The sequence below is a fragment of the Gopherus evgoodei genome, chromosome 5, assembly GCF_007399415.2.
Source record: "Gopherus evgoodei ecotype Sinaloan lineage chromosome 5, rGopEvg1_v1.p, whole genome shotgun sequence".
NCBI classification, from domain to species: domain Eukaryota; kingdom Metazoa; phylum Chordata; order Testudines; family Testudinidae; genus Gopherus; species Gopherus evgoodei.
In genome coordinates, this window is record NC_044326.1 from 73,145,809 (window position 1) to 73,173,616 (window position 27,808).

Genomic DNA, 27,808 nt, shown 5'->3' on the forward strand with positions numbered 1-27,808 from the left:
TGGTATTGTTTTCATCTGCCTATATCATGCAGTTTTTACTATTACATATTTCTACATTTAATTAAATAACCCTACATCAAATGAATGTTAATGAAGAGAATATTCAGGTATTAGAATCGAAGTGAAACATGGGTGCTGGGCAAGGCTGAAGAACACAAGACTGATGTGTGCAGTTCTTCTCGTCTTCATCAGCTGATTCATATCAAGTAGCAGGAGAAGATCAAAAATGAAGCCAAACCCAACAACTGCCTCCACTAGCACTGGTTTGGTTCCAGCAGCTTTCTAGTATGGATATTTTATTAGATAATGCAACACAGCTGCATTTCAAAGCATATGTATCAGAGTGCCACTGCATGGCCAGCAACTATGTTGGGCATCAGAAGTTTCGGTGTCATAGTAAGCTTTCCAGTGTACTGCCAAGATCACCTACAGCACTTTTTCCAGAGATGGAATTGGGGGGTGGTTGATGTGCAAGGCGGCCATTTCCTTTTAGGATTTGCCATGATCATGATGGTAATGACATTCACTGTTTTGATTACTGTTTCCTATGCAGTAACTTGAGCCTTTATGATGTAGTTAACATTTTTTCTGCTGCACCCAATAATTGGGCATCTACTCAGTTACATGTGCTACCATCTTGACTTAATTTCTTCTATCTCTGCTACCTATTTCCCTCCCTCCCTCTCCCCAGGCCATGTCTAGACTAGGAAAATAGGTTATGTTTTTAAAAACACTGGTTAAAACATGTTAGCTAACATATTTTAATTAGCATTTTTAACCACTAGTCTGAATATGACCAGCCAAAATACTTTAAAGGTTTAAATCCTGTCTGCACTAGTGCTTTAAAAACATGTCTGTTAAACATCTCATGTTAATTAATATGGTTTCAAACGTTACCTATTTTTTCAAGTCTAGGTAGGACCAAAAAGATTTAAAGAAATTAAGGCCAACTAGGGTGAGGAAAGAATAGGGTTGAATATGATCTCTTCTAGATCTCAGCTTTTCAGAGTGTTTTCATTTACAAATTGGATCATCTTTGGACTTAAACCATGCTATTATTCTCAAAAATGTGTGAAATATTCAGTGTATTACCTATAAGCATTACACTGTTTAACTTAGTAATAGTTCACTTGTGTGATGTTTTCAACTAAAGGTGAACTGCAAGAATATGAGAGTAGAATGGTTGGTTAAAGCAAGAAACTTGCTAAAAGAAAAGTAGTTCAGTTGTATTTATTTTTAAAATAGTTCATGCACATATCTAAGTGACTGAAAAACCTTACATGTAGTTTAACAGAGCCTTTCACTAGATCTTAAAACTTTATTGTCTTTGTGTAATATATTCCCATTCCTACAGCGCACATTGTGAGTCTAAATGATTACAAATTCATATTACTAGTGATATTTGAGTGAACCTTGCTGCCTGTCAAATATTGACATTTGTATACAATATATGATCGTAAACAAGCCTCTTCTGGTTGGCTACATGTAGTTCTAGAGCCTCATAAAAAGAACTTCTATTTTTAGTTAGTTTTCATCATGCTTACAGCAAACAGTAAGTAATGATCTTTATGTGCACTAAAACTTCAAAAAGACTGAACTATACCACATGGCTTTTGGAGCTCAAGATGCTTGCTTTTGTAGTAGAACAATGTTTATTTTTTCTCCAGTATTGTATGTTAATGATCACTTTGGCTGTACATAGTGCTGTTGTACACCAGATATGTACTTTTATTTTATTATGGAATTTGTATTTAGTCTAATTGACAGTTTTCTAGCTATGATATTACTTTGTCTTTCACAGCATCAAACAACAATGAAATTTCAGACTTGCACTATATTTCTGGAGATAGTTGGAACACTATTGTTTCCAATAGCATGATTTGAAGCTTGTCTGCCACCAGAAAAAACAGGGTTACAGAGGTCTCAGAGGGATGTTGAAACCTGACATTTTGCTGTTTGATATTACAGCCTTAGGTAGTGCAGAGGAATGAGGGAGAAATGAAAACATGATACAACCATAATTGATTCACTTGTAAAATCCTCAGGAATAAAACCAAAATATCTTTGCATTACAATGTTATTTCATTCACCTTTTTAACATTTCTAATGTGTGATAAATCACCAGGTTGGTCTATACCCATTATACTTTTTGTCATTTTTGTCTAAATTCATACTTTTTCTTCTAAAAAAATATTTTATCTTGTTACTTTCTATATCTTAATTTCTAGCTACTACCTTTGCCATGACAACCATGTTGTCTTATTTTTAGTCTTTGGAAAAGTAGTTTCCTGTTTGGGAAAACACCTGTGCTGCAAAATTGTAATATAAGCTAACCTGATGGAGTGATATAGAATTGAGGCAGAATTTCTTTATCTCACAGATTAGTTAAGAAGAAGTGAACAATAGTTATCAAACTTTACAATGGGATACACTACATCTTAATACAGAGATTGTCTCATACACCATTTCCTTTCCAAGTCAGACTTGCATGCACCACCTCCCCTTTGCAGTTGCATAACACCCCTTGGCAACTACAGCAATTGTGCTTACACATTAAAGTATTGTATCTTTGGCTGTCTCTTAATGATGTTTAGCAGCTGGAAATAAGGAGCAGTCAGTGCCAAGTGACCAGCCAGCTGTCTGCAGACCATCTTCAAGTGTTCTATGGGCTACTAGTAATCCACACACTATAATTTGAGAACCTCTGGAATAACTTCATGCTTTAGCAAAAATAACCACATTAGCAAAGTTGTAAGACACCACACTGTGTGGATGGAAAACGCTATGGGTTGTGATTGCTTTTTCAAAAGTGGGGACAAACCAAGCGCGCTTGAAATGTCTGTGTTTTGTTTTGGCTGGTAAAAGGTGTTATTAGATGGTGCCTTCACAGAATGTTGACGACTTTGTTCTCCTGTTATTGTTTGTGAATACATTCATTTTGAATGTGGCATTCAGAAACTTTTAATTGGCATATGTTCCAATTACTCAGGCAAAGAGGATGGGTAGCAGCAGAAAGAGCAAAACAAGTTGAAGAATTCTGGCAACGAAAGAGGGAAGCTATGCAAAACAAAGCTCGTGCTGAAGGACATATGGTATGGGATTTGGTCTTCATATTTGTTTTACTGTATTAATAATGGTTGGTTATGAATATACATCCTTTAGAAAAGTGAGATGTAGTGTTTTTCATTGTCAAACATTTTACTCTCTGGTTTTATGATTAATCATCAGATGACATGTTTAAAAAAGTACTTTAACTATTGCTGATTATCTTATAGTAACAGTTGCATATTGAAGGAGTTCTTAAAATTTTATTTGAAGTTATAAATGTAAGTAGATAAGAACTGGAAAATAAAGATAGGTACATTTAAAATTCATGTTGTTAACTTTTTATGCATTGTTCAGCAGCTTGCAGTTTAATAGTTTGTCCACTATGTCTCAGCTACATTTGCTTGATTTACAATAATCTGCATATTAAGTTTTTTAAATTAAGTACATTAAAATAATTTTTACTTGATATACTTCAAACGTGCATAAACTCTCAACATCGAAGTTAAAATCAACAAGTAGTTTTAACCTTTCATGGAGGTTAAAACTTTTGAACAGTGGTACAACATGTAGATGAGTTATCTTCTTTTTGTCTAACTACTTGTTTCAATTATAAATGTAATACTGCTTTGGAAACTTTTTCCCAATACTGCAGCTTCACTAAATAACTTTTATTTACTTAAGACTGTTCTATTGATTAGTTGAACTATGTTCATTTTTGAATAGGCAGAGGGATTTGTGTTTTCTAACACCAGTCCACACCACAAATACAACCAAGTCAGGGATCGCATTACCAGGGCCGCCCAGAGGATTCAGGGGGCCTGGGGCAAAGTGGTGGAGGTGAGGTGCTTGTACTGACCCAGCGGCGGTCCAGGTCTGCGGCAGCATTTTGGCGGCCGAGGGGGGGCCTTCAGTCGCTCTGCGTCTTTGGCAGCACTGAAAGGCCCCCCGCTGCTGAAGACCTGGGCTGCCGCCGGGCCAGGGCCTGCAGGGCCTGGGGCAAATTGCCCCACTTGTCCTCCCCCCCCCTGTTCCCCCGGCAGACCGGTAGTCTTGTTGCGGTTGGGTCAAAGGGACAGCGATGCTGTAAATGAGTCCCCTTACTCAGGTATTACTGAATCTCACAGTACTGTTTTACTGGCCACTTCTTCATTTCAGGGCTAATTTTGCTGCCAGCAGGCAAATTCTTATACATCTTATCTGTCTGAATTTCGATGATTGCTACACTACCCTTTGCTGATGGGTAAGGTAGTGAAGCATCCTTAAGAGGCTTCTGTCAGTGTCTTTGTCTTAAGGTGGCATGAAGACAGATTACACCTTTCAAAATCATAACCCGGATCAGCAAGTGACCTTCATGACAAAAATGATCTATATTAGTTCAGGAAAAGGCTCACTGTTCAGGGATAAGTTGAGTGTTGGATATCCATTCAGTCCTTGGCCTTGGTTACAATTAATGTAATATAGAGAAGAAATCACCAAGATTGCTTAATTAATGTGTGAGATTTAATGATGTGAACACTGGCTTTTTAGGAGTTGGACTATGACTCTCAAATATACCAAAGCAGACCTCAGATAAATGCAGTAGACCTGGATTGTGTTTTAGCTAAAAGTCTGGAGGCTCAATAACTGAACTGATAAACCCCTCAACCATCCTTACTGTGAGTAGTGTGTTTCTGGCCTAGACTATTAATGAATTTGCATTGCTATCTTACGTTATTAAATCCAAATCCTTGCAATACAGGGTTCTAATATTCATATTCTGAGATGAACTCAACTATGAAACACTGAATGAAGTATTATTGAGTGTGTCTAACTAGATATCTAAATTCTTAAAGCTTTACTTCCAATTTCTTTCTCACTTAGAGACAACTTCTAATCTAAAATGCCATGGCTCCAAAGTCACCAGACATAATTTTAAGTTAATTTAAATATAAACATGAAAAGCAGACTTAAGCAATTTGAGGTGACAGTGAGCCTCTTTGTAAAGTCGATAGGTACCATGTGTTAGCCAGCTTTATCAGAGTTGGGAATTTAAATCCCCTTTCTTTTCCCCTCTCCCTTTCCCTTTCCCCATATTTGGAAAACTCTCCGTTCAGCTCAGCTATTGTAGATTGAAAGGGTTAAGGGTTAGAAACATTCCTATCCTACTCTTATCAATCCTAAGTTGAGATCAGAATTCCATCTGGTCAGAATTCCATCTGGTCATGGCAGATCTTAGGTAACCCAGGCTTACTACTTGTGCTGTGCAGTCCTTCTCTAGTAAAAGCAGCAAAGAGTCCTGTGGCACCTTACAGACCAACAGACCTTTTGAAACATGAGCTTTCGTGGGTGAATACCCACTTCGTCAGATGTAACGAAGTGGGTATTCACCCACAAAAGCTCATGCTCCAAAATGTCTGTTTGTCTATAACAGGGGTAGGCAACCTATGGCACGGGTGCCGAAGGCAGAACGCAAGCTGATTTTCAGTGGCACTCATACTGCCCAGGTCTTGGACACAAGTCCTGGAGGTTCTGCATTTTAATTTAATTTTAAATTAAGCTTCTCAAACATTTTAAAAACCTTATTTACTTTACATACAACAATAGTTTAGTTATATATTATAGACTTATAGAAAGAGATCTTCTAAAAATGTTAAAATGTATTACTGGCACATGAAACCTTAAATTAGAGTGAATAAATGAAGATTCGGCACACCACTTCTGAAAAGTTGCCGACCCCTGGTCCATAAGGTGCCACAGGACTCTTTGCTGCTTTTACAGATCCAGACTAACATGGCTACCCCTCTGATACTTCTCTAGTAATTGGCTCTAGATACTTCTCTAGTAATCTGATACTTCTCTAGTAAAGTCTATTGTAGTCTTTGAACTACTTGAATCCAAATGTCTCGGATCTGATCTTCCTCACCTGCCAAAAACCTACCTGCGAAATCATGTTACAAGTAGTTAACTCTATAAGAATTTGAGCTGTGTGGACCTCTGTTTTCTAAGCCAGTGGGAGCATATAACTTGTACCAAGCGTGGTGCTACATTCCTTTCTAGTGGCTGGACCACATAGAGATTTACAAGTCAGTTACTGACTTTGTGTTAACAAATATAGGGTTTTTAGCTCAAGCTGTAGAGACTTACACTTTTAGAACCAGATGTTCCAGATTTGATTCCCTATGCTGATGACCCACCCAGGGGCATCTCATTACATGCACCTCTGTTTTAGCTTAAGTTTTGTTTTGACTAATGGGACAGTCTTGAGTGAATTGGTTGTCTGTGCAAATTTAGAATTACTGTTCAGGTTTTTTTCAAATTTCAAGCAGAAGTAGAAGTGACTGCCACCTCACTGTTGAAAAATGTGAACTTTTAAAGTTTTTGTGTAGTTGTCTTGAAGAGCTTTATTATATTGTGAACTCCCGTGTGCTTTTAATTATTGGCTTCCTTAGTTTTTGGTGTGTGTGTGTGTGTTTGCAAAATTTACTATCATGAAACCCTTTCTCACACAAGTAGTTTGATTTTGGTGTGGTATGAGTAAAGGGTCGCTAGTTTGGGGCTGCAGTTCCTTAAGAACTGGTAATTAAATTAAGGAGTTTTTAACTTTTGTTGAGAACAGTTAGGCAATATGTTCCCTGGATTTGTCTGTGTAGTCCAGCAATTTTACTGTATTTGTCTTATTTACCGTTAAAACATTTACTTTCTCTTTCACAATTGTGACGTTTCTGATTTAAAGTAGGACTTCATATTTGTTGTAGCCAACATGGATGCTGGTAGGATTGGTGGAAAAACCTGTGTTCATATATGCTCTGTGTTTTTGTTTAACAAATGTCATGAAACCAAACATTTTAATTGGATTAGAAATGATGTTTTTTTTAACAAGAAATACCTTTCTTATTTTTATTTATTTATTCTGATATGAAACACTTTGGAAGTGCAGGGAAAAGCAAAATATGTTTCTAATGGCAAGTTAACAATACAACTATTTCTTTGTTTTTAAGTCTAGTAAATGCTGTGATGAGTACTTAGATTAATATATATAAATAATTTAACCTTTGATATGAATAAAATTTCCATGAGCTGTTGTTAATATTTTATATTTAAAACTCAAATAAAAATGATTAGATATTCTAGGCTTAGCTGAAGAATTATCATTGTCAGTTGTGTGCTGAAGATGGTGCAAAAGACAAATAAAAAGAGAGCCCATACCCCAGAGAATTTGTAATATACAAGATTTAGCTAGAGAAAACTAGACACATATGGAGATCAGAAGAGGGAGCTAAATATGTATAAAAATCTAATTTATTAGAATGCTCTAAGGCTTTCTCTTTGATTACTCAGTGGTTTAGATTATTACTATCAAATGTTTCTTGTAAATAAGACTTTTGTCAGTGAAGTTCTTAAGAGCTGAAAGTCATCTATGTTTCCCATAAGAAATTTAATGCAGTTATTGTTGGATAAGATAGATAATGTTCTGGCCCTAGTCATTCTTAAACTTGATACATTAAATGGTGAACAGGGTACACTGCAAAACCTGGCAGCTGTCTATGGAGGCATGCCCATTTCTGCAAGAGGAAGGAAATCCGGAAACAAGGAGGAAGAGGTATGCTACCCGCATGTTTGCCACCTTCATCACAAAATAGCATCACTTTGACTTTGCCTCTGCCTTCTTTTCTTGCATGGTTTATAATTTATAACAAATACAAGAACTTCATAGATTCCCCAGGAATTAATGTATATAGTCCTAGAGTTTGTTGCTCAATAGTCTTAGTAATAGCTGTCTATATCAGTCTTCTTTCAAAAAGAAAAAAATTATTTATTTTCTTTTAAATAAGCACAAATATCCCAGACAAAAACAAAATCCCAACCTCTATCTAAGTCTTTTTGTAAAACATACAACTACTCCTAGTTTTGCAAATCTTATCAATCTTAATAACCTTAAGCCTACCAAATTTAATATTGTGGAACACTAATTATGGTTTTCGTTCATTTCATTAGAGAAGAAATCAGTTGAATTTCTTTTAGAAATGAATAAATGTTAATTTAGCAATAGCAGTAGTTTTTCCTTTATTTGACCTTTTTGTGGAACCATACGAACTTAGATACAGAATGCAAAACTCATTGTTTCCTTTTAGTTGAAACTTTGCTTCCTTTTTCATATAGGAATACTTGGCAAGATTAAGACAGATCCGACTTCAAAACTTCAATGAACGCCAGCAGATTAAAGCTAAACTTCGTGGAGAAAAGGTTGGACAAAAATAACTTCTAAAGGCTTTGAGGAGCTAGTAGTGAAAGGCTCTAGACTATTGTTTGTGAGATCTTTTTATGCAGGTGTAATTCTCCCTTTTAAAAAAAAAATAGACCTTTTAGGCTGACATTTTCCATGTTGAGGCTTTATCTAAAAGTGAATCTTTTTTCATTAAGTATGAGCAGATCCATATAGCCCTTGAGGAGTAAGAGTGCAAAACTTTCTTATTCTTAAAAGTAATGGAAAGAAAAACAACAACCCTTGGAACCACATCTTTTAAAGATGATTGTACAAAAAACTGCCGAAGTTTGAAAAAATACAGCTGATGTGCTCTTTGAGTACTAGTACTTATTTTTCATTCTAGTCTGGCTTTGCCTTCTTGCTGTATCCTTAATTTGTGTATTTTGTTCTTTAATCCAGCCTAAGGCATTGAAATGCCATCAACAGATTTAAAATGGAAATTGATATGGATCAGTTTAAATGGCCAAAAAACTGCCATGATACAGGGTTACAACCAAGGAACCTGGGGGAATCCCAAGGGCCCAGAGGGGCAGAGTACATATTAAGAGTTTTTTAACTGCTCTTAAGGCTGTATATTTATGCAGGTATGAAAATGTTTGATTTTGCTTATCAATCTTTTACTAACTAGTGAATGTTAAAGCTACAAGTGTGAAGCTTGCCAATTATGTTGATAAAGCACTATTTACATTGTTGCCTGTTGCCTATTAGAACTGGGGACTCTTTTTCCTTTAAAAATACTTGCAACTTTTAAAACTCCATAGAAATCCTATGTGAAAACTCTGCCAATGCAGTGTTAAGGTTGTACAGTAAGCATTCAGTCATAAAATGTAAAAGTTAAGACTGAGTGCTCAATCTGAACTCTGATCCCTTGTGTATATCCATTAAAATACTGTCTTCTCTTATGCTAACATGGCTTCAAGTAATTGTTCATATGGCTTCTACTTCTGGTGTGCTCGTGCCTCATGCATATGAGATCTGATTCTTTTGACCAGGAGTGCTTCTGGGGCCACAGGTGCAACCTGGATGCCCTCACACCCCTTTCTCCTCCTAAGGCATAATGTGCAAAGGAGGCCTCAGTTGTCCCTCAGTTCTATCTTATTCTCTGTATCACTGAAACAGAATTCTTGTGGTGTATTCATACTTCTCTACCACTCTAGTAGTATTTAGTTTTCTGTTAGTTAGCTATTCTTTTAGTTGCCCAGTGGCACATAGTTTTTTCTCCTAGTTAGTAGGCCTGGAGCCCGCTTCCATTACCAAGACCCTAGCTATGATGGCAGAAGCTAAACTTCTGAAGTTTAACATATGCCTCTCCCGTAATGTTTGTATGCCCCATAATGATGGGCATTCTGGTGCTTGTTGTGCTTAGGCAAAGGGCATACAGTATCTTAGTCTTTGCCCAATCTGCTGCCTTTTCCATAAATACTTTTATGTTAAATATAATCTAATAGTATATGATAGCATAATTAGAGGTGGCTTTGTAATGTATACAGGCAGAGTTAAAGTTGTGCTTTCATGCTTAACTTTCTGATTCCATGAGCGCTAAGCTTTGCAACCTTAATATTGTGTTAATGTGGTTATTGATCTTAATAGAAACAAATTCTGTATGCATTTATAGTGTAACTGGGGTAAAGGTATTTCAAACATGGTATATTTTTAAAATAATTTCTTTTGGTTTATAAAAATTCCAAACTTTCAATTTAAAGACTGGATTTGTTCATAAAAGATGTGTTCCAGTTCAACCACAGGTTACTGACCTTGATGCAGGAATTACTGAGTGAAATTTTATGGCTTGCGTTATGCAGGTAATCAGACAAGCTGATCGCAGTGCTCCCTTCTGGCCTTCAGATCTGTAAATCTATGAGCTAACTATGACTTCTCACTTTTAGAACTCTTACTTTGTAGAATGAAGCTGACAGTTCTGAAGGACAAGATGCAAGTGAAGAAGCAGAATTGAGACGCAAAAAAAGTGAAGCACTAAGGTAATTGAAAAAAGAGGTTTAGAATACATTCTTTAAATCCACTTAATATTCTTCTATTTGGATTGAATCAGGTGGTAGAATAAGATTAGTGGCACAGCTTTAAAATTGTACATTTGTTATTTGCAGTAGCTACAATACATTACCATATATTTGGTATTTCTCATTGTAAGGTAAGATAAAACATTAAATACGTAATGTGTAAATCTGTGTTTTAATGACACCCTCTGCATATATGAAGAGGAGTTATTTTTCTGTAGCAAAACATACATTCTCTAGAAGTATGCACTATGAACCATTCTTCATTTAGCTTCAAGTTGTTGTGGAGAAATCTGATGGACATGTAAAAGTAAGTTAGTCTGACTAGTTTGAGTTAAACTAATCATTTAACTTAATTCTTCCAACACAGACAATAGGTTTGTGTATACTTTTTGTGAAAGATAGAATTATAAATACTTTGAATTGTATTGCAGTAACAAAACTATTAAATTGACATGTTACTTCAGTACTGAAGCTTATTTTTGGTCACTTACACTAGGACATGTTCATTTAAAAAAAAAAAGCTACATTTTGAGTGAAGCTTTTCTCACTGTTAGCTTTGGTTCTGAAGACAATTTGGTGTGGGCATGATGGAAATGCTGTGATGTGGAAAAGGAGGAAGACTGAGTGCACCATGAATAATCTGTCTGTTGTTTTTGAGGGGGAGAAGGGAAGGGTTGAGTTAATGGAATACAGGCAAGGAAAGACTTTCCAGATGTTCTTGTATGCTTTGTCTTGAAACCTGCCATAAATGTAGTTGTGAATAAGGCCTCATGGCTTAATTTCAAAGTTACATTTCCCTAGCAAAGTTTTTAGCTTTCTATTCTACAGGAGGTCTACAGAGTTCAGAACTTTTAGTCTGAATTCTGCTCCATGGTCTCTTGTAACGATAACTATCGATATCACACTAATACTAAGTAAGTGTCCTTTAAAGTTGATGGGGGCAGGGAAATGTGCATTGTGAAAACAAATGTGACTGTTCTGTTATGATTAAAGCAACTAATTTTGATCTCTTCTGTATATGTATTATATACAGAAATGCAAAATGTTTCATTTAATGTTCATTTTAACATAGTTATGGCTTTCTGTAGAAACCATGACCTTGAACTTCTGTATTGAAAATTTAATATTAATGCTTTATTTCAAGGTTTTTATTTCCATTTTGTTTGTATACAAAGTGTAAAAGGAAATTTTGACATTAGAATCTCCTTTTAAAAATATACTTGGTGCAGGATGGATTGTCTTGAAAAGACTTAGAATTTACTTATGTAGTTCACCAACTTTTATGTGGAAGTATTTTGTATTATTGAGTGTTTTCTGAGTGTGACATTAGTTCTCATATTTGACATGCAAAGTGTCACATGCTGAGAATTGAAGAACTGAGGATCTGGAACAGAGATGGGCGAACTATGGCCTGCGGGCCACATCTGGCCCACAGGACCATCCTTCCCAGCCCTTGAGCCTCCGGCTCCTCCCTACTGTGCCCCCTCAGCTTGTGTGCTGCCAGTGCTCTGGGAGACAGGGCTGCGAGCTTCTACCGGGCAGCTTGGTAGCATGGCTGGCTCTGGCCGGGCAGCATGGCTGCCAGTCCTGATGCGGCATGATAAGGGGGTGGGGAGCAGGGGTCTTGGATAAGGGGCAGAGGGTTTTTGGGGTGCAGTAGGGGGCAGGGAGTGGGGGGGTTGGATAGGGATATGGTCCTGGGGGGGCGGTTTAGAGGCAGGGGGGTCCCGGGAGGAAGCGGTCAAGGGACAAGGAGCGGGGGGGTTGGATGGGTCGGGGCCCTATAGGGTGCAGTCAGGGGATGGAAAGTGGGAGGGAGCCAGACTGTTTGGGGACGCACAGCCTTCCCCACCCAGCCCTCCATACAGTTTAGGAACCCCAATCTGGCTTTCAGGCCAAAATGTTTTCCCTCCCCTGATCTGGGATGTTTAATTTCAAGTGGTCTGCAGAATGAAGAAGTTGGAGAGCTGCTTATGAGATTGGATTGAAGCCTATTCTTTTTTCTTATTTGCAGGCCCAAGCAAATGCACGAGCTGCAGTTTTGAAAGAGCAACTAGAGCGAAAGAGAAAGGAGGCATATGAAAGAGAGAAGAAAGCTTGGGAAGAACATGTAAGAAAAAAAGAGCTTTCTTTACACAGTATTGGTTTTATTTGGCATGACCCCTGCCCAGACTTGGTCTTTCAGCCAAAGAGTACAGTGTTAACTTTTTCTTCGTATGACTGAAATTTAAGGCCAAGCTTTTCAGATCTCTGTAACTGTAGTTTTGGCTGCTAAAACTGAGCTGTGCATCTCTGAAAGTCAGGGCTCTCTTATTGATTATCTTAACTTCAGGCACCAGGCATGCAAATCTTGGCTTTAGTTTGAAATGTACACTGAACTTAAAAAAAATCATCAGGACCATGTTGAAATATTTACTATTGTTCATGTGTTATTGAAATCCACATAACTGTTCTTTTAATCATAAAAACTTTGGAGTGTAAAATCAGATTGGTAAAATAGCAGCATAAGAGAAAAATGCTTTGACGCTTTGAAGTAGGAAATACTGAAAGAGTAGAGCTACTGGTCTTTTTAGGCAGCATGAAATAATGTGTGAAATTATTTGTCCCTTTTCATGGTACATAGGAGCTTGTCAGGTGACAAGCTGTGCTCAACTCATAAAATCTTTAAAGAATGAACAAATGGTGATTTATAATGATGAATTTTAACTGGTTTCTCTTGATGTAATGAACTGCAAAAGTGGCAAGAATTAATGATGTACTATATACTTGTTTTCAACGTATGACAGGCTATAGTGCTATTTTCAGTCTTTCACTTGGTGGCACTGCTGTTGTGAATTTAAAACTAAATTAAATAATGAAATTACCTGAAAATGCAAACAGCGAGTTGACATAAAATCTAATACCCATGAACACTACTCTTTTAAAATACTCAGGCCAAAAAAAAAAAGAGGAGGAAAAGTACAAATAATATTTACTGTCTTCTTGTTCCCCAGCAGTAAGTGTAGAAGCTTTCACTCTTGTGGTGTGACTTCCCTTCCTCCCTCCCCCCGCACGCACCAAGTCTTCTTACTATTTCATGGGCATATACACAGGGTCTTTTTAAAATAGTTCTCATTAACTATTTTTAAAGATGTCCCTTCCCCACTCTGAAGTCTAGGGTTACAGATGTGGGGACCTGCATGAGAACCTCTAAGTTTAATTACCAGCTTAGATCTGGTTTTACTGCCACCACCCAAATCCTTTAAGAGTTATTTGGGAAACTCTGTCTACCTTCCCCCCAGACTATCTCCCTACGAGTAGCCTTGAGAGACTTCTCCACCAAGTTCTTGGTGAACATAGATCCAAACCCCTGGATCTCAAAACAAGGAGAAATTAACAATTCCCCTTCCTTTTTCTCCACCAGTTCCTGGTGAGTGCAGATCCAACCCCCTTGGATCTTAAAACAAGGAAAAATCAATCAGGTTCTTAAAAAGAAGGCTTTTAATTAAAGAAAGAAAGAAAGGTAAAAATCATCTCTGTAAAATCAGGATGGAAAATAACTTTACAGGGGAATCAGATTCATAGAGCCCAGAGGAACCCCCTCTAGCCTTAGGTTCAAAGTTACAGCTAGCGGAGGTAAGCCTCCTAACAAAAGGAACATCTACAAGTTGAGAAAACAAAGATAAAACTAACACACCTTGCCTGGCTGTTACTTACAAGTTTGAAATATGAGAGACTGATTCAGAAAGATTTGGAGAGCATGGATTGATGTCTAGTCCCCCTTAGTCCCAAGAGCGAACCACTTCCAAAACAAAGAGCACAAACAAAAGCCTTCCCCCAACCAAGATTTGAAAATGTCTTGTCCCCTTATTGGTCCTTTGGGTCAGGTGTCAGCCAGGTTACCTGAGCTTCTTGACCCTTTACAGGTAAAAGGATTTTTGGTGTCTCTGGCCAGGAGGGATTTTATAGTATTGTACACAGGAGGGCTGTTCCCTTCCCTTTATAGTTATGACATGTCCTGTCAAATTAAATCGTGTAAATTTAACAAAACCTACCGGTGACTTGAGATGTCATTGAGCCATGGTTTTTTTGCATGTCTATATTCTGAAACTACCTTCTTTTCAAGGGGTTCTACCATCAAACTTTGGATCAGCAGTTTATCATGCCTTTACTATGGTAACTCTTTGAGTGCTGAAATCTATCTGCCTCCACATCAATGTGGCTAATTTCCCATATTTCTAATTGTTTAACCTTTTTTGTTTTGTTTTAATTATGACCCCTGTTAGCGTATACATGCAGAACATTTTATTTCTCCATTCTAATACCCCTTTCTTTTTGGGCTTTACTAAGTTTAGAAAGTGCCTCTCTCCTATATTGTGCTTTATTTTACGTGAGTTAAGCCTTCAGTGTAAAGAGTTGGTCTTTAATAATAAATTAAGAATCTTAACCTGCCGTTACAGAGGGAAGATATTTACCCCTTACATTTAGTTCCTCAAAAACAAAATTAATAACACTCAAAACTTTAAGGGGGGAAAAAATCTTTCAGTCATAGCATTAAATGAAACTGGCAATCTCACTTTAGATTTAAGTAGATTAATGGTACATTGATAACTTTGTGCTGTTTTTGTTGGTTTATGTTAAAATAGAATGGGTTTTTTGGTTTGTTTTTTTTAAACACAGTTGGCAGCAAAAGGGGTAAAGAATCCTATGGTGCCTTTTAATGTGTCGGCAGCTGAGGTTAGTCCTGTGCCTGGGCAACAAGAACCTGGAAGACCGCCTCCCAAACCACAACTTCCATTGAAGCCCAGTACACCAGTTATCTCTATAACTTCAGCTTTGAAGGAAGTGGGTGTGGTAGGTATTCCACTAAAATCTAAAAGGAACAAAAATAGACAAAAATCAGCTGGATTAATCCAAGACCGTTCGGAATCTGTAAACTTTGTTTAAGAACACCACATGTTTTTAATGAGAACTGTATACCTTAGAAATTGATGGAATTAGTATTGGTATAAATTACAGATCTATCAAGTTAATCTCCACAGAGATAATAAATTTATAATTTAGATTAGTCAACTTCATTTACAATCAATGCAAATACTAAAAATCCAGAAAATCACCACTTTAGTGAATACATATTGAAGTCCAGTGAGGCCAGGATTTTGCCCACAGTCTGGAAACTTCCAGGGAGGTCACTGGGAAGCTGGAGCATCAGTTCTCTTCCCCTCCAACCCACAGACAATGTAATGGTGGTTGCAAAACAATTTTTGAACTTAAAACCATTCTGTGTTACTCCTTTTTCAGCTTTTTAAATAATTTACTATGTCAGAAGTTTTAGAAGATTGTAACTGTTGTCACTATTATTTTGTTTGAGACAATAGCAAAAACTTTGTTATTGCTCTTTTTTCTGTATGCCAGGGACTTGATCCTGCAAACACTTATATATGAGCTTAACTTTATTATTGTGAGTGTCCCATTTAATTTCAGTGGGACTAATGAAGGAGCAAAAATAAGGACGTTGAAGTGTTTGTAGAATTGGGGCTTTGGATAGTATCTTTAGTGATTGGGACATAATATCATTGAAGATGTGTTTCAATCATACAATCAATGGAAATATGTAAGAATACATTTTTCCTCAATGTGGATAGTTCTCATTATGTCTCCTCCTATATTCAACCATCCATCTTTCATTATTGTTTCTGTTGATTCTTTTAAATCTTCCTTGGATTTTTTTCCTCTTTTTTCACTTGAAACATCTAGTTATAGAGCTTTTTTGCTCTACTCATCTAAACAAATTTAAACTCAATTGTTGATTTTTCTTTAAATTGTTCACTTTGTGGCACGTTAAAAGCTGCAACTTTTTTAGCAAGTTCTAGATCTCTGACTTGCAGTTGTTTTTATGGTATGATCATTGATATGGATCTCGGCCATGTTTAAGTGTCGAAGGTGAACAGACATGTTTCCTAAAATGAAGCTTAGATTGAATTGCTGGTGGAAGGCCTGGAAAAAAGATTTAAATTAGGGCTGACAAGCGATTACAAAAGTCAATTGCAGTTAATGGTGCTATTTAAAAGAAATAATCTTGCTGCTAAACAATAGAATGCCATTTGTTTAAATATTTTGGATGTTTCTACATTTTCAAATATATTTATTTCAATTACAACACAGAATACAAAGTGTACAGTGCTCACTTTATATTTTTACAATGCAAATATTCGTAATCAGAAGATAGTATTTTTCAATTCATCTCATACGAGCACTGTCATGCAATCTCTTTATTGTGAACATGCAACTTAAAAATTTAGATTTTTTTGTTACATAATTGCACTCAAAAACAAAACAATGTAAAACTTTAGCACCTACAAGCCCACTCAGTCCTACTTTTTGTTCAGCCAATAAGCTAAGCGAAACAAGATTGTTTATATTTACAGAAGATAATGCTGCCTGCTTCTTGTTTACAATGTCACCTGAAAATGAAAACAGGCGTTTGCATGGCACTTGTTGTAGCCAGTGTTGCAAGATATTTACGAGCCAGATGCACTGAAGATTCATATGTCCCTTCATGCTTCAACCACCATTAGAGGACGTGTCTATGCTGATGACGGGTTCTGCTCTGTAACGATCCAAAGCAGTGCGGACTGATGCATGTTCATTTTTATCATCTGAGTCAGATGCCATCAGCAGAAGGTTGATTTTTCTTTTTTGGTGGTTCGGAGTATGTAGTTTCCGCATCAGTGTGTTGCTCTTTTAAGACTTCTTAAAGCATGTTCCACACCTCATCCTTCTCAGATTTTGGAAGACACTTCAGATTCTTAAATCCTGGGTCGAGTAGTGTATCTATGTTCAGAAATTTCACATTGATATCATCTTCACATTTTATCAAATTTGCAGTGAAGGCGTTCTTAAAATGAACATGGACTGGGTCATCATCTGAGACTGCTATAACATGAAATATATGGCAGGATTTAGGTAAAACAGAGCAGGAGACATGCAGTTCTCCCCCAAGAGTTCAGTCACAAATTTAATTAATGAATGATTTTTTTAATGAGCGACAGCAGCATGGAAACATGTCCTCTGGAACAATGGTCGAAGCATGAAGAGGCATATGAATCTTAAGCATATCAGGCATGTAAATATCTTGCGACACCAGCTACAACAGTGCCATGCAAATGCTTGTTTTTACTTTCAGATGACGTATTTAAGAAGTGGGCAGCATTGTGTCCTGTAAGTGTAAACAAACTTGTTTCTCTTAGTGATTAGCTGAACAAGAAGTAGGACTGAGTGGACTTGTAGGCTCTGTTTTGTTTTTGAGTGCAGTTATGTAACAAAAAAAAAAAACCTACATTTTTAAATTGTACTTTCATGATAAAGAGACTGTACTTGTATGAATGAATTAAGAAATACTGTTTATTTTTTATCATTTTACAGTGCAAATATTTGTGATAAAAATAATAAAGTGAGCTCTATACAGTTTATATTCTGTCTTGTAATTAAAATAGATATATTTGAAAATGTAGAACAAATGTTTAATAAACTTAAATCGATATTCTATTGTTTAACAGTGCAATTAATTGTGATGAATTTTTTAATGTCAATTCATTTTTTAGTTAATTGCATGAGGTAAATGCGATTAATCAACAGCCCTAATTTAAATGAATATTGTGGCTACATTTTAGTCATTGTAGGAGCTTAAAAAAAGGTCTCATCAAACTTCACAATGATTTGCTCTTTCATTTCAATAGATAATTCTATTCAGTGGCTCATTTGATCCTGAAAAATACCCTCCCCAAAAACACCCTGATTTAATACCCACATTGTTGTGATAACCCTAAACCTTTTCTCTTGTTGCTTAGTAACTGTTGGCAGGATGTACATTTTACTTTACAAGAATTCTGTTTTCATTACATCATTCAGTTGCTTATTTCCTTCCACTTCTTTCAACTTTTAAGCATGTTAAGTCAGATAAATTCATGCAGTGATGTTTGGTAATGCTTATCACTCACTTGCAATGTTAATGAATAGTTGGCACGTTTACTGTAGCAAGAAACAATCTTTTAATGAAATCAGTACCCTGAATTTTGAAAAACTTAGCTTTCTGAGTTTATATAGAACCTTATCCCACTTACGTTACAGGATTTTCTGTATCCAAGCAAACAATGCTCCTTAGTGGTACACAGTACCGTTCATTTGTCTCTCTTCAACATCCATTGGCAGCTGATTCTACCCAATAGCCTTTTTCCACCCACTCTTTTTCTTCTCTTGAAAGTTGTGTAATTTTCTTGTTCCTAGTTGCCATAACCTGAACTTTGATGTTGTCACTTGCCTTTCAGTTTAGTCTAAACATTTTCATTTCACAGATTGAAAACAGTGCATAATTTGGGGAGGGAGGGATGGATAGCTCAGTGGTTTGAACAGTGTCCTGCTAAACCTTGAGCTGTAAATTCAATCCTGGAGGGGGCCATTTAGGGATCTGGGGCAAAAATCTGTCTGGGGATTGGTCCCCCTTTGAGTAGGGGGTTGGACTAGATGACCTCCTGAGGTCCCTTCCAACCCTGGTATTCTATGATTCATGTAATGTTCCTAATATCAAAACCTTTCAAATATTTAAGCTCCTATATATGTTTCTCTGTGACATAAAAGTTCAGAAATACTTGATAATCTCAATGTAGCCATAAATAAGGGGCCACCATAAACGGTGTTATATAGTGCTAACATAATAGCATTTGTACTTTTTTGAAACAATGTGGGTCCATTTTTTTCCTCATCATTCTCGATCTAGCTGACTACATTTGGTACTATTGATTACTTTTGCTCAAATATTGAGATGATGATGATTCTCTCATTCTTCTCCGTACTTAAATCCAGCCACTCTCTAGCCACTCCATTTTTATTTGTAATGAAGATTTGATTTCTTCCCTTTGTTTTTCCTTTCTGTATAGGAGTACCTTAACTCTTTCCTTGCCTTTTATCTGTTCTTTCAGGAGTTACTCAGTCTTAACTTCAGGCGTAGATGTGAGTTTTCATAGATAATGCCCTACTTTATCTCCCCTGGTTTATGTTCTAATTCTTCTTTTTACCATTTGCTTATACAGAGTCTTGGCTTTTTAATTGTTACTTTCAGGTACTGAATGTTTCAAAGACAAAATTTATCTTAGAAATTCTCTGAGGGAAGCTTCCTAATAAAAGTCTTGTACAAGAATAAAAAGAGTAAACAGTTATCAATGGAGAGATTTTTGGAAAGGTTTACTTCTTCCTTCTCCCAGTACAGACTATAAATATTCTAAAGATATTTTTCTGACTTCCTTTCTTGCATTGAATTTCGTGCTTCCTGGATCTATAGAATGAAAATACAACTGCTATCCAGGAAACCACAGAGGAAATGAAGAAGGCAGATCTTGCTGTGCAAGTAAGTCAAATTACATTTGGTTTTATTTGATTTTCCTGTTCCTTTCCCTTAAGAACTTAGAATAATTTAAATGATACACTTTTTCCCTTTTTCAGAATAAAAGAGAAATACTAAGAAGGTTGAATCAAAATCTTAAAACACAGGAAGATGTAAAAGGAATAAAGGAGCCTAAAGACACCTATGAGGGAGCTGTGGCTGAAGAAAGTAAAGAAGAAGAAGAAGATGATCCACTTCTAGTAGATCGCAAGAAATGGGAGGTTGCAGCAGCTGAGCTGGTGGTTCCTTTTGCACAGCTAACTATGGAAGAATCGTTTTCAGGGACAGAGAGTAAGCAAGCTTTCTGCTTTGCCTACCTGAGTATTTCCATGACTGATATCTAGGTGCTAATCTGTAGTGTATGGTATCAGTTCACCAGAATTAAAGTACTCCTAATTATAACCTTTTCACTATCTAAATGTTTGCTCTGCCTCTCTGTCACATCCTTCAAAGACTTTGAAGAAGACTAGTTCTAGGGCTGTCAAGCAATTAAAAAAAAAATTGTACGATTAATCGCGCTGTTAATAATAGAATACCATTTATTTAAATATTTTTGGATGTTTTCTAGTTTTTCAAATGGAACATAAGAACAGCCGTACTGGGGCAGACCAAAGGTCCATCTAGCCCAGTATTCCGTCTACTGACAGTGGCCAATGCCAGGTGCCCCAGAGGGAGTGAACCGAACAGGTAATGATCAGGTGATCTCTCTCCTGCCATCCATCTCCATCCTCTGACAAACAGAGGCTAGGGACACCATTCTTTACCCATCCTGGCTAATAACCATTTATGGACTTAACCACCATGAATTTAAGTGATGTGGAAAAGTGGATAAGGAAAAAGTTATTTACTTATTCCCATAATACAAGAACTAGAGGTCCCAAATGAAATTAATAGGTAGCAGGTTTAAAACAAATAAAAGGAAGTTCTTCTTCACCCAATGCACAGTCAACTTGTGGAACTCCTTACCTGAGGTGGTTGTGAAGGCTGGGACTATAACAATGTTTAAAAGGGAACTGGATAAATTCATGGTGGTTAAGTCCATAAATGGCTATTAGCCAGAAAGGGTAAAGAATGGTGTCCCTATCCTCTGTTCATCAGAGGGTGGAGATGGATGGCAGGAGAGAGAGATCACTTGGTCATTGCCTGTTAGGTTCACTCCCTCTGGGGCACCTGGCATAGGCCACTGTTGGTAGACAGATACTGAGCTAGATGGGCCTTTTGGTCTGACCCGGTATGCCGTTCTTATGTTCTATCCAGTTCCTTTTTAAATGCTGTTATCGTCCTAGCCTTCACAACCTCCTCAGGTAAGGATTTCCACAAGTTGACTGTGTGCTGCGTGAAGAAGAACTTCCTTTATTTGTTTTAAACCTGCTGTCTATTAATTTCATTTGGTGACCCCTAGTTCTTGTATTATGGGAATAAGTAAATAACTTTTTCCTTATCCGCTTTCTCCACATCACTTTATGATTTTATATACCTCTATCATATCCCCCCTAGCTTCCTCTTTTCCAAGCTGAAGAGTCCTAGCCTCTTTAATTTTTCCTCATATGGGGACCCTCTCCAAACCCTAATCATTTCAGTTGCCCATTTCTGAACCTTTTTTATATTGATTTCAATTACAACACAGAATACAAAGTGTGCAATGCTCCTTTTTATATTTATTTTTAATTGCAAACATTTGCACTGTAAAAGAGGAAAGAAACAGTATTTTTCAGTTCACCTAATACAAGTTTAGTAGTGCAATCTCTCTATCATGAAAGTTGAACTTAACAAAAAAAATGTAAAATTATGTACAAAAAAACTGCATTCAAAAATAAAAAGATGTAAAACTTTAGCACCTACAGGTCCCTTCAGTCCTACTCTTGTTCAGCCAGTCACTCAGACAAACAAGTTTGGTACAATTTGCAGGAGATAATGCTGTCTGCTTCTTGTTTACAATGGCACATGAAAGTGAGAACAGGCTTTCACGTGGCACTGTTGTAGCTGGAGTTGCAAGATATTTATGCGCCAGATGCGCTGAAGATTCATGTGTCCCTTCATGCTTCAACCATGCAGATGACAGGTTCTGCTCGATAACGATCCAAAACAGAGCAGACTGATGCATGTTCATTTTCATCATCTGAGTCAAATGCCACCAACAGAAGGTTGATTTTCTTTTTTGGGGGTTCAAGTTCTGTAGTTTCTGCATTGGAGTGTTGCTCTGTTAAGACTTCCGAAAGCATGCGCCTCACCTTGTGTATTTCAAATTTTGGATGGCACTTCCAATTCTTCAACATTGGGTCAAGTGCTGTAGCTGTTTTTAGAAACCTTCTGTGCATTTTGTCACATCTCTTGTGAAAGTGTTCTTAAAAAATGCTGGTCATCATCTGAGACTGCTATAACATGAATATATGGCAGAATACAATACAATAGAACGGGAGACATAAAACAATTCTCCACCAAGGAGTTCAGGTCACAATTTAATTAATACATTATTTTTTTAATAAGCATCATCAGCATGGAAGCATGTCCTCTGGAACAATGTCTGAAGCCATGAAGGGCATATGAATCTTTAGTGCATCTGGCACGTAATATCTTGTGACGCCGGATACAACATGCCATGCGAACACCTGTTCTCATTTCTGCTGTGTAAGCAGGTGCAGACGCACCTGCAGTGCTTCCTGCTGGTTGTCTCTGGGAATAGCTCTCCAGCTGTTGGAGCACCCTCTGCAGTCCGGTGTCCTGCTACCACTGGGCTGCTGTGTCCTTCCCAGGACCCCGGTGCCCCTTGAACTGGGTGCTGCCCTCACTATCCCCACTTCACCTCAGTCTGGATTACTGCCCAGGTCTCATCTAGCCCCATTCACTGGGCAGACTGCAGTATAAAGCCACTCATCACAGGCAAAGGGGTTCGAACCTGCTACCTGTGGGCTTGCCCCCTACAACCCAGTACCTAATAGTCCTTACCAGGCCTGGGGCTTTCCTAGGCCAGAGCTCCCCAGCTCCCTTGGCCTTCCCCAGTCCTGCTCCACTCCAGATACCTGGTTAATCTTCTTGCAGCCAGGCCCTTCTCTCTCTGAATGCAGAGAGAGACTACTGAGCTCCTGGCTCCCAGCCTTTTTATACAGGGCCAGCTGGACCTGATTGGGGGCATGGCCAACGCTGAGCCTACTTTCCCCAATCAGCTCAGGCTTCTTGTCCCAGCCAAAGCCTTCTTCTAATGCTGTTTTAAGCCCTTCAAGGCAGAAGCGGGTAAACAACCCCACTACACAGTGACACTGTAAACAAGAAGCAGTCAGCAGTATCTCCTGTAACTTGTAACAAACTTGTTTGTCTTAGCTATTGGCTGAACAAGAAGTAGGACTGAGTGGACTTGCAGGCTCTAAAGTTTTACATTGTTTATTTTTGAGTGCAGTTATTTAACAAAAAAAATCTACATTTGTAAGGTTACACTTTCATGATAAGGAGATTGCACTACAGTACTTGTATGAGGTGAATTCAAAAATACTATTTCTTTATTTATCATTTTTTACAGTGCAAATATTTGTAATTAAAAATAATATAAATGAGCACTGTACACTTGGTATTCTGTGTTATAATAGAAATCCACATATTTGAAAATGTGGAAAAACAATTGGTATTCTATTGTGTTAACATTGCAATTAGTCATGATTACTTTTTTAATTGCATGAGTTAACTGATTAATTGACATCCCTACTATGTTCTATTTGGTTAAGAATTGATGTACAGGTCAAGGGATTAGCTAGTTTTATTGAGTTGGCCTCAAAGGGGTTAAGTTCTACTGTTAGAACAAATAGTTAACTGAGCTTGAGAGTTTGTGTAAGTTATGCTGACTAACTCCCATTGCAGGCTATCGCTACAAGAATCTTTTTACACATTATTAATCATGCATAAGACGGTAAAGCAGTTAAGGCATTTAAAACTTAAAGTGAAACAAACCTCACCATTAAAATTTCGATGGTATTAAAAGCCTTTGTTAGGAAAAAGAGAGTCAGTTATAGGATGATTGTTGTTACTAAGATCTGAACCTGTTTCTTTTTAAGACAAGACAAAAAATTACAGTATCAGAGATACTACAAGATGCAGTTTTCTGTCTTTTCATTTGTTTTTTAGCTGCTGGAAAATTTTCAGGCAAAACTCTTGCTTTTTTATATATCTGGCTAAACCATTATTTTAGTTTGCCTCCTTGGTCATGTTTTTATTTCTGGAGGGGGTGACGGATATATCAGCAGAAACCTTCAGTTCATACTTCAGATGTTCAGATGTTGTTCAGTATTCAAGTTGAGTGAAGCTGGTGATGTCATCTGGCTTCCTTCTTCAGTGTGTTTAGAATATCTTTCAGGATCAGAAAAACTGTATAATGGCAAATTCCTGGGTCCCAGTATATGATGGTGAAGCATATTTCCTCCCATTGTTCCTTCTAAAATAAGCTACCAAGTACACCCAAAAACCTCAATTTCATTCCATTAAACTGATCATCTGGTGATCTCATGTACAGACACTTATTTTCATTTAATATCATGTTGGCCTGTTGCTATAGCATTTTTTTTCAAGGATTAAAGTTTCCTATTATAGGTTTTTTAATTTATAAAATTTGATTCTAATCTGTGATCATTTTTATAAAACAATTTTATATACTGGTCACTTATGGCCTCTTCATTACCTTTTAGCCTCACCTCTTTCGACAGGCTGAAATTGTAGCCCAGAGTATCAGTCTCCACAGAGTTAAACTATCGTTCTTCTTCGAGTGATTCTCATGTCCGTTCCATACTAGGTGTGTGTGTGCACACTGCGTGCAGAGTTGTCGGACATTTTTTTCCCTTAGTGCTATCCGTACGACTGGCTCTAGCACTCCTTAGAGCTGCACGTGCGTGCGATATAAGGGGCTCTACTGGCTTTGCACACTCTCAATTCCTTCTTACCACCTGTGATGGTTGCTTGGAATGATTCCGCCTGTTCTTGCAAGGCTTCTTTCCCAGTGGCTTGGACTTTTGTCATATATAATTATTGTAGTTAGTGTATATAGTTCTTAGCAAGTGTTCGTGTATATAGTGTGGATAGTGGTCCCTCTCATTGAGGGACTTTAGCCACTAGGGCTGGGCATGTCCCAGTCCCCTGACTTCAAGCTGTGTGCCTGCTTGGGGAAGCCCATGCCTGTGAGTCCCCCACATTCTAGCTGTCTAAAGAGCTTCGGGAAAACTCAGATTAAAGAGAAGTACCAGATATGCAGATGCTTCAAACACGCACTCAAAAAGATAGAAACATTTGTCTGAAGGCCTTCCTCATGGGGGGCAGCCTTCGAACCAGCCTCAGAGCTGAGACGCTGTGAATAGACGCCAAGTAGTTCGGCTTCTGTGTGAAGTGCTCCATTGGTTCCCTGCACCTTCTGGCGCCATTCTCCATCCCCGGGGCCAAAGCAGCAGTATAAGAAATAGTGCGCCGAGATGAGGGCGGTCTCCAGTGCAGAAAAGGGACAAGTGGGGTGTAGCTGGCGTTGTAAGACCCACACGGGCAACTTGTCCTCCCAACAGCCACTATTGGCTCCTGAAGCTCTACCACAACTCTAATCCAGTCTGGGATCCACCTCTGACTCACGGGAGCAGTCATGGAACCTCATGCCTGCGGGCTGCTTCGACTGCAGAGGCTTTCCAAGCAGCAAAGAATCTGATGTCCCTCCCAGTCCTGTCTACCCCACAAGTTCCCCTGCCCAACAAGGCTACCAGGGATAGAAGGGATCAAGGGGTGGTGAGCTCCATCATGGCACTCTCCATGGTACTTTTGTAATAGTCTGACACATTATCAGTCACTGTTTCCCCGGTACTTCCTGGAGACAGAAGCAGGATACTGCACTGTCCATGGTCTATGAGGGAAGAATCCAGAATCCAGTTGTTTATTCTAACTAGCCAACTTTGTTGGGGAGCTACGATTTATCTTGTTGGATTCAATGGCTAAAGTTAAGGATGCCCTGCTACAGGAGTTGAGGCAGGAGTTCATGGCGATCCTGGAGGAAAACTGTGACCAGGACCTCCCACCAGGAAATGCTAGACTCAGCCAACTCAGCAACCAAAAAGATGGAGTCAACCATGAGATGCTGTTCGTGGCCCAATCATCGGGCCCTCTCTCACAAAGTGCAGCAGTCGCTCCAAGACCTCCCCTCCAAGGGTATCTCCCTATTCTCCAAACAAATGGACTCCAAGCTCCCTGGTCTCAAAGACTCGGCCACGATTCGCTCCCTGGGCCTTTAGATGGCTTCCAGGAAGCATTTTAGGCCCCAGCAGCCTCCCTGATTCCCTGAGCAGTCCAGGCAGGAGCCCTACAAAAGAAAAGGAAAGGGCTATAAATGTTGTCAGCCCCTCTTTTCTGCCTCAGCTTCCCAGTTGGGCTCACATAGATACTCCAGTGAGGCCAGGCAGGTCTTTTGAAGGTATGCCAGAGGATGGCATACCAGTTTCGACTCCAGATCCATTCTTCATTTTGTTTTGGATTGCCTGTTGCTCTTCTGCCCAGCATGGTCTGATGTAACATAGGACTGTTGTGTGCTCAGTACTATGACAGTCAGTTACACCTCAGGTTTTCATCCCCGTCTCTCGTCAGGGACCCTTCCTCCAAGCAGCTTCTCAAGCAGCTTCTCATCCAGGAGGTGCAAGCCCTCCTGCGTGTGGGGGCTGTAGAGGAGGTTCCTTAATACTTGAGAGGGAGGGATTTTACTCCCAATATTCCTAATCCCAAAGGCCAAGGTGGGGTCTACTGTCTGTCCTGGACCAGCATCACCTCAACCCATATTTCAAGAAACTAAGGTTCCAACTGGTCTCCCTGGCTGTTGTCATTCCCCTGCTACATCCAGGAGACTGGTACACTGCCCTTGATTTGAAGGATGCTTATTTCCATTTTTGCATCTTCCACAGACACAGGAGATTCCTTAAATTTGTATCAAGTATCAGAGGGGTAGCTGTGTTAGTCTGGATCTGTAAAAGCAGCAAAGAATCCTGTGGCACTTTATAGACTAACAGACGTTTTGGAGCATGAGCTTTCGTGGGTGATGAAGTGAGTATTGACCCACGAAAGCTCATGCTCCAAAATGTCTGTTAGTCTATAAGGTGCCACAGGATTCTTAAATTTGTAGTGGGTCATCTACCAGTTCACCATGCTTCCCTTCAGTCTTTCAGCAGCTCCCATGGGTTTTCATGAAGTGTATGATGGTGGTTACAGCCTTCCTCAGAACGTCTAGGCATACAAGTCTACCTGTCCCTTGACAACTGGCTGATCAAAGGCCACTCACAGGCTCAAGTCCAGCACAGCATCAGCATAGTATAGGCCACCTTTCAGGCATAGGGCCTGTTACTAAATGTAGAAAAGTCAACTTCAGTCCTGGTTCAGAGAATAGAGTTTAATGGGGTGGTGCTAGACCCATCCAGGCCAATGCTTATTCACTGGAGACCAGATTCCCAACTATGTCGGATCTGATCTCCTAGGTTGGAACCCACCTTCTTACAACCACCTGGGTTTGTCTCAAAGTGTTGGGTGACATGGCGGTATGTGTCTATGTGGTGCAGTATGCCCGGTTATGCCTCAGATCCCTGCAGATGTGTCTGAAATCAGTCTACTCCCCAGCAGACACCACTTGGACTCGGTATTCATGATTCTGCTGCTGTCCTAGCTTTGCTTAGTTAGTCGAGAGACCTAGGTTCCATAGTGAAAGGGTACCTTTTGCTGCCCCATATCCACTGGTAACCTTGGTTTGGACGTGTCAGACCTGAGGTCGGGACCCCACTTTGAAAGTCTCAGAACCTCTGATTCCAGGAAGAATTCTCCCTGCCCATAAATGTCAGGGAACTGAGTGGTACATTTGGCTTGCCAGGTGTTTCTTCCCCAGATCTCATGCAAGGTGATGCAGGTCTTGACAGACAAAATGGCCTCAATGTTTTACATCAACAAGCAGGGAGGAGCTCGATCTTGAGCCCTGTGCCAAGAGTCTGTAAGACTTCTGCATGAAAACATGCCATTCACCTTAAGGCATCACTTCTCCAAGGAGCCCAGTACACACAGAGGGATCACCTCAGCAGGTCCTTTTCCTCTCAC

At 38.6% G+C, this 27,808-nt stretch overlaps 1 protein-coding gene across 1 annotated transcript in view; it reads left to right on the forward strand.

The window, feature by feature from the left end:
• NEK1 (NIMA related kinase 1) overlaps positions 1-27,808 on the forward strand; it is a 126,753-nt gene that overhangs the window by 62,258 nt on the left and 36,687 nt on the right. The window contains 8 exon segments of the mRNA XM_030563916.1: positions 2,990-3,092; positions 7,544-7,627; positions 8,188-8,271; positions 10,196-10,271; positions 12,324-12,421; positions 14,971-15,144; positions 19,628-19,693; positions 19,789-20,020. Coding sequence (XP_030419776.1) covers positions 2,990-3,092; positions 7,544-7,627; positions 8,188-8,271; positions 10,196-10,271; positions 12,324-12,421; positions 14,971-15,144; positions 19,628-19,693; positions 19,789-20,020 — 917 coding nt within the window.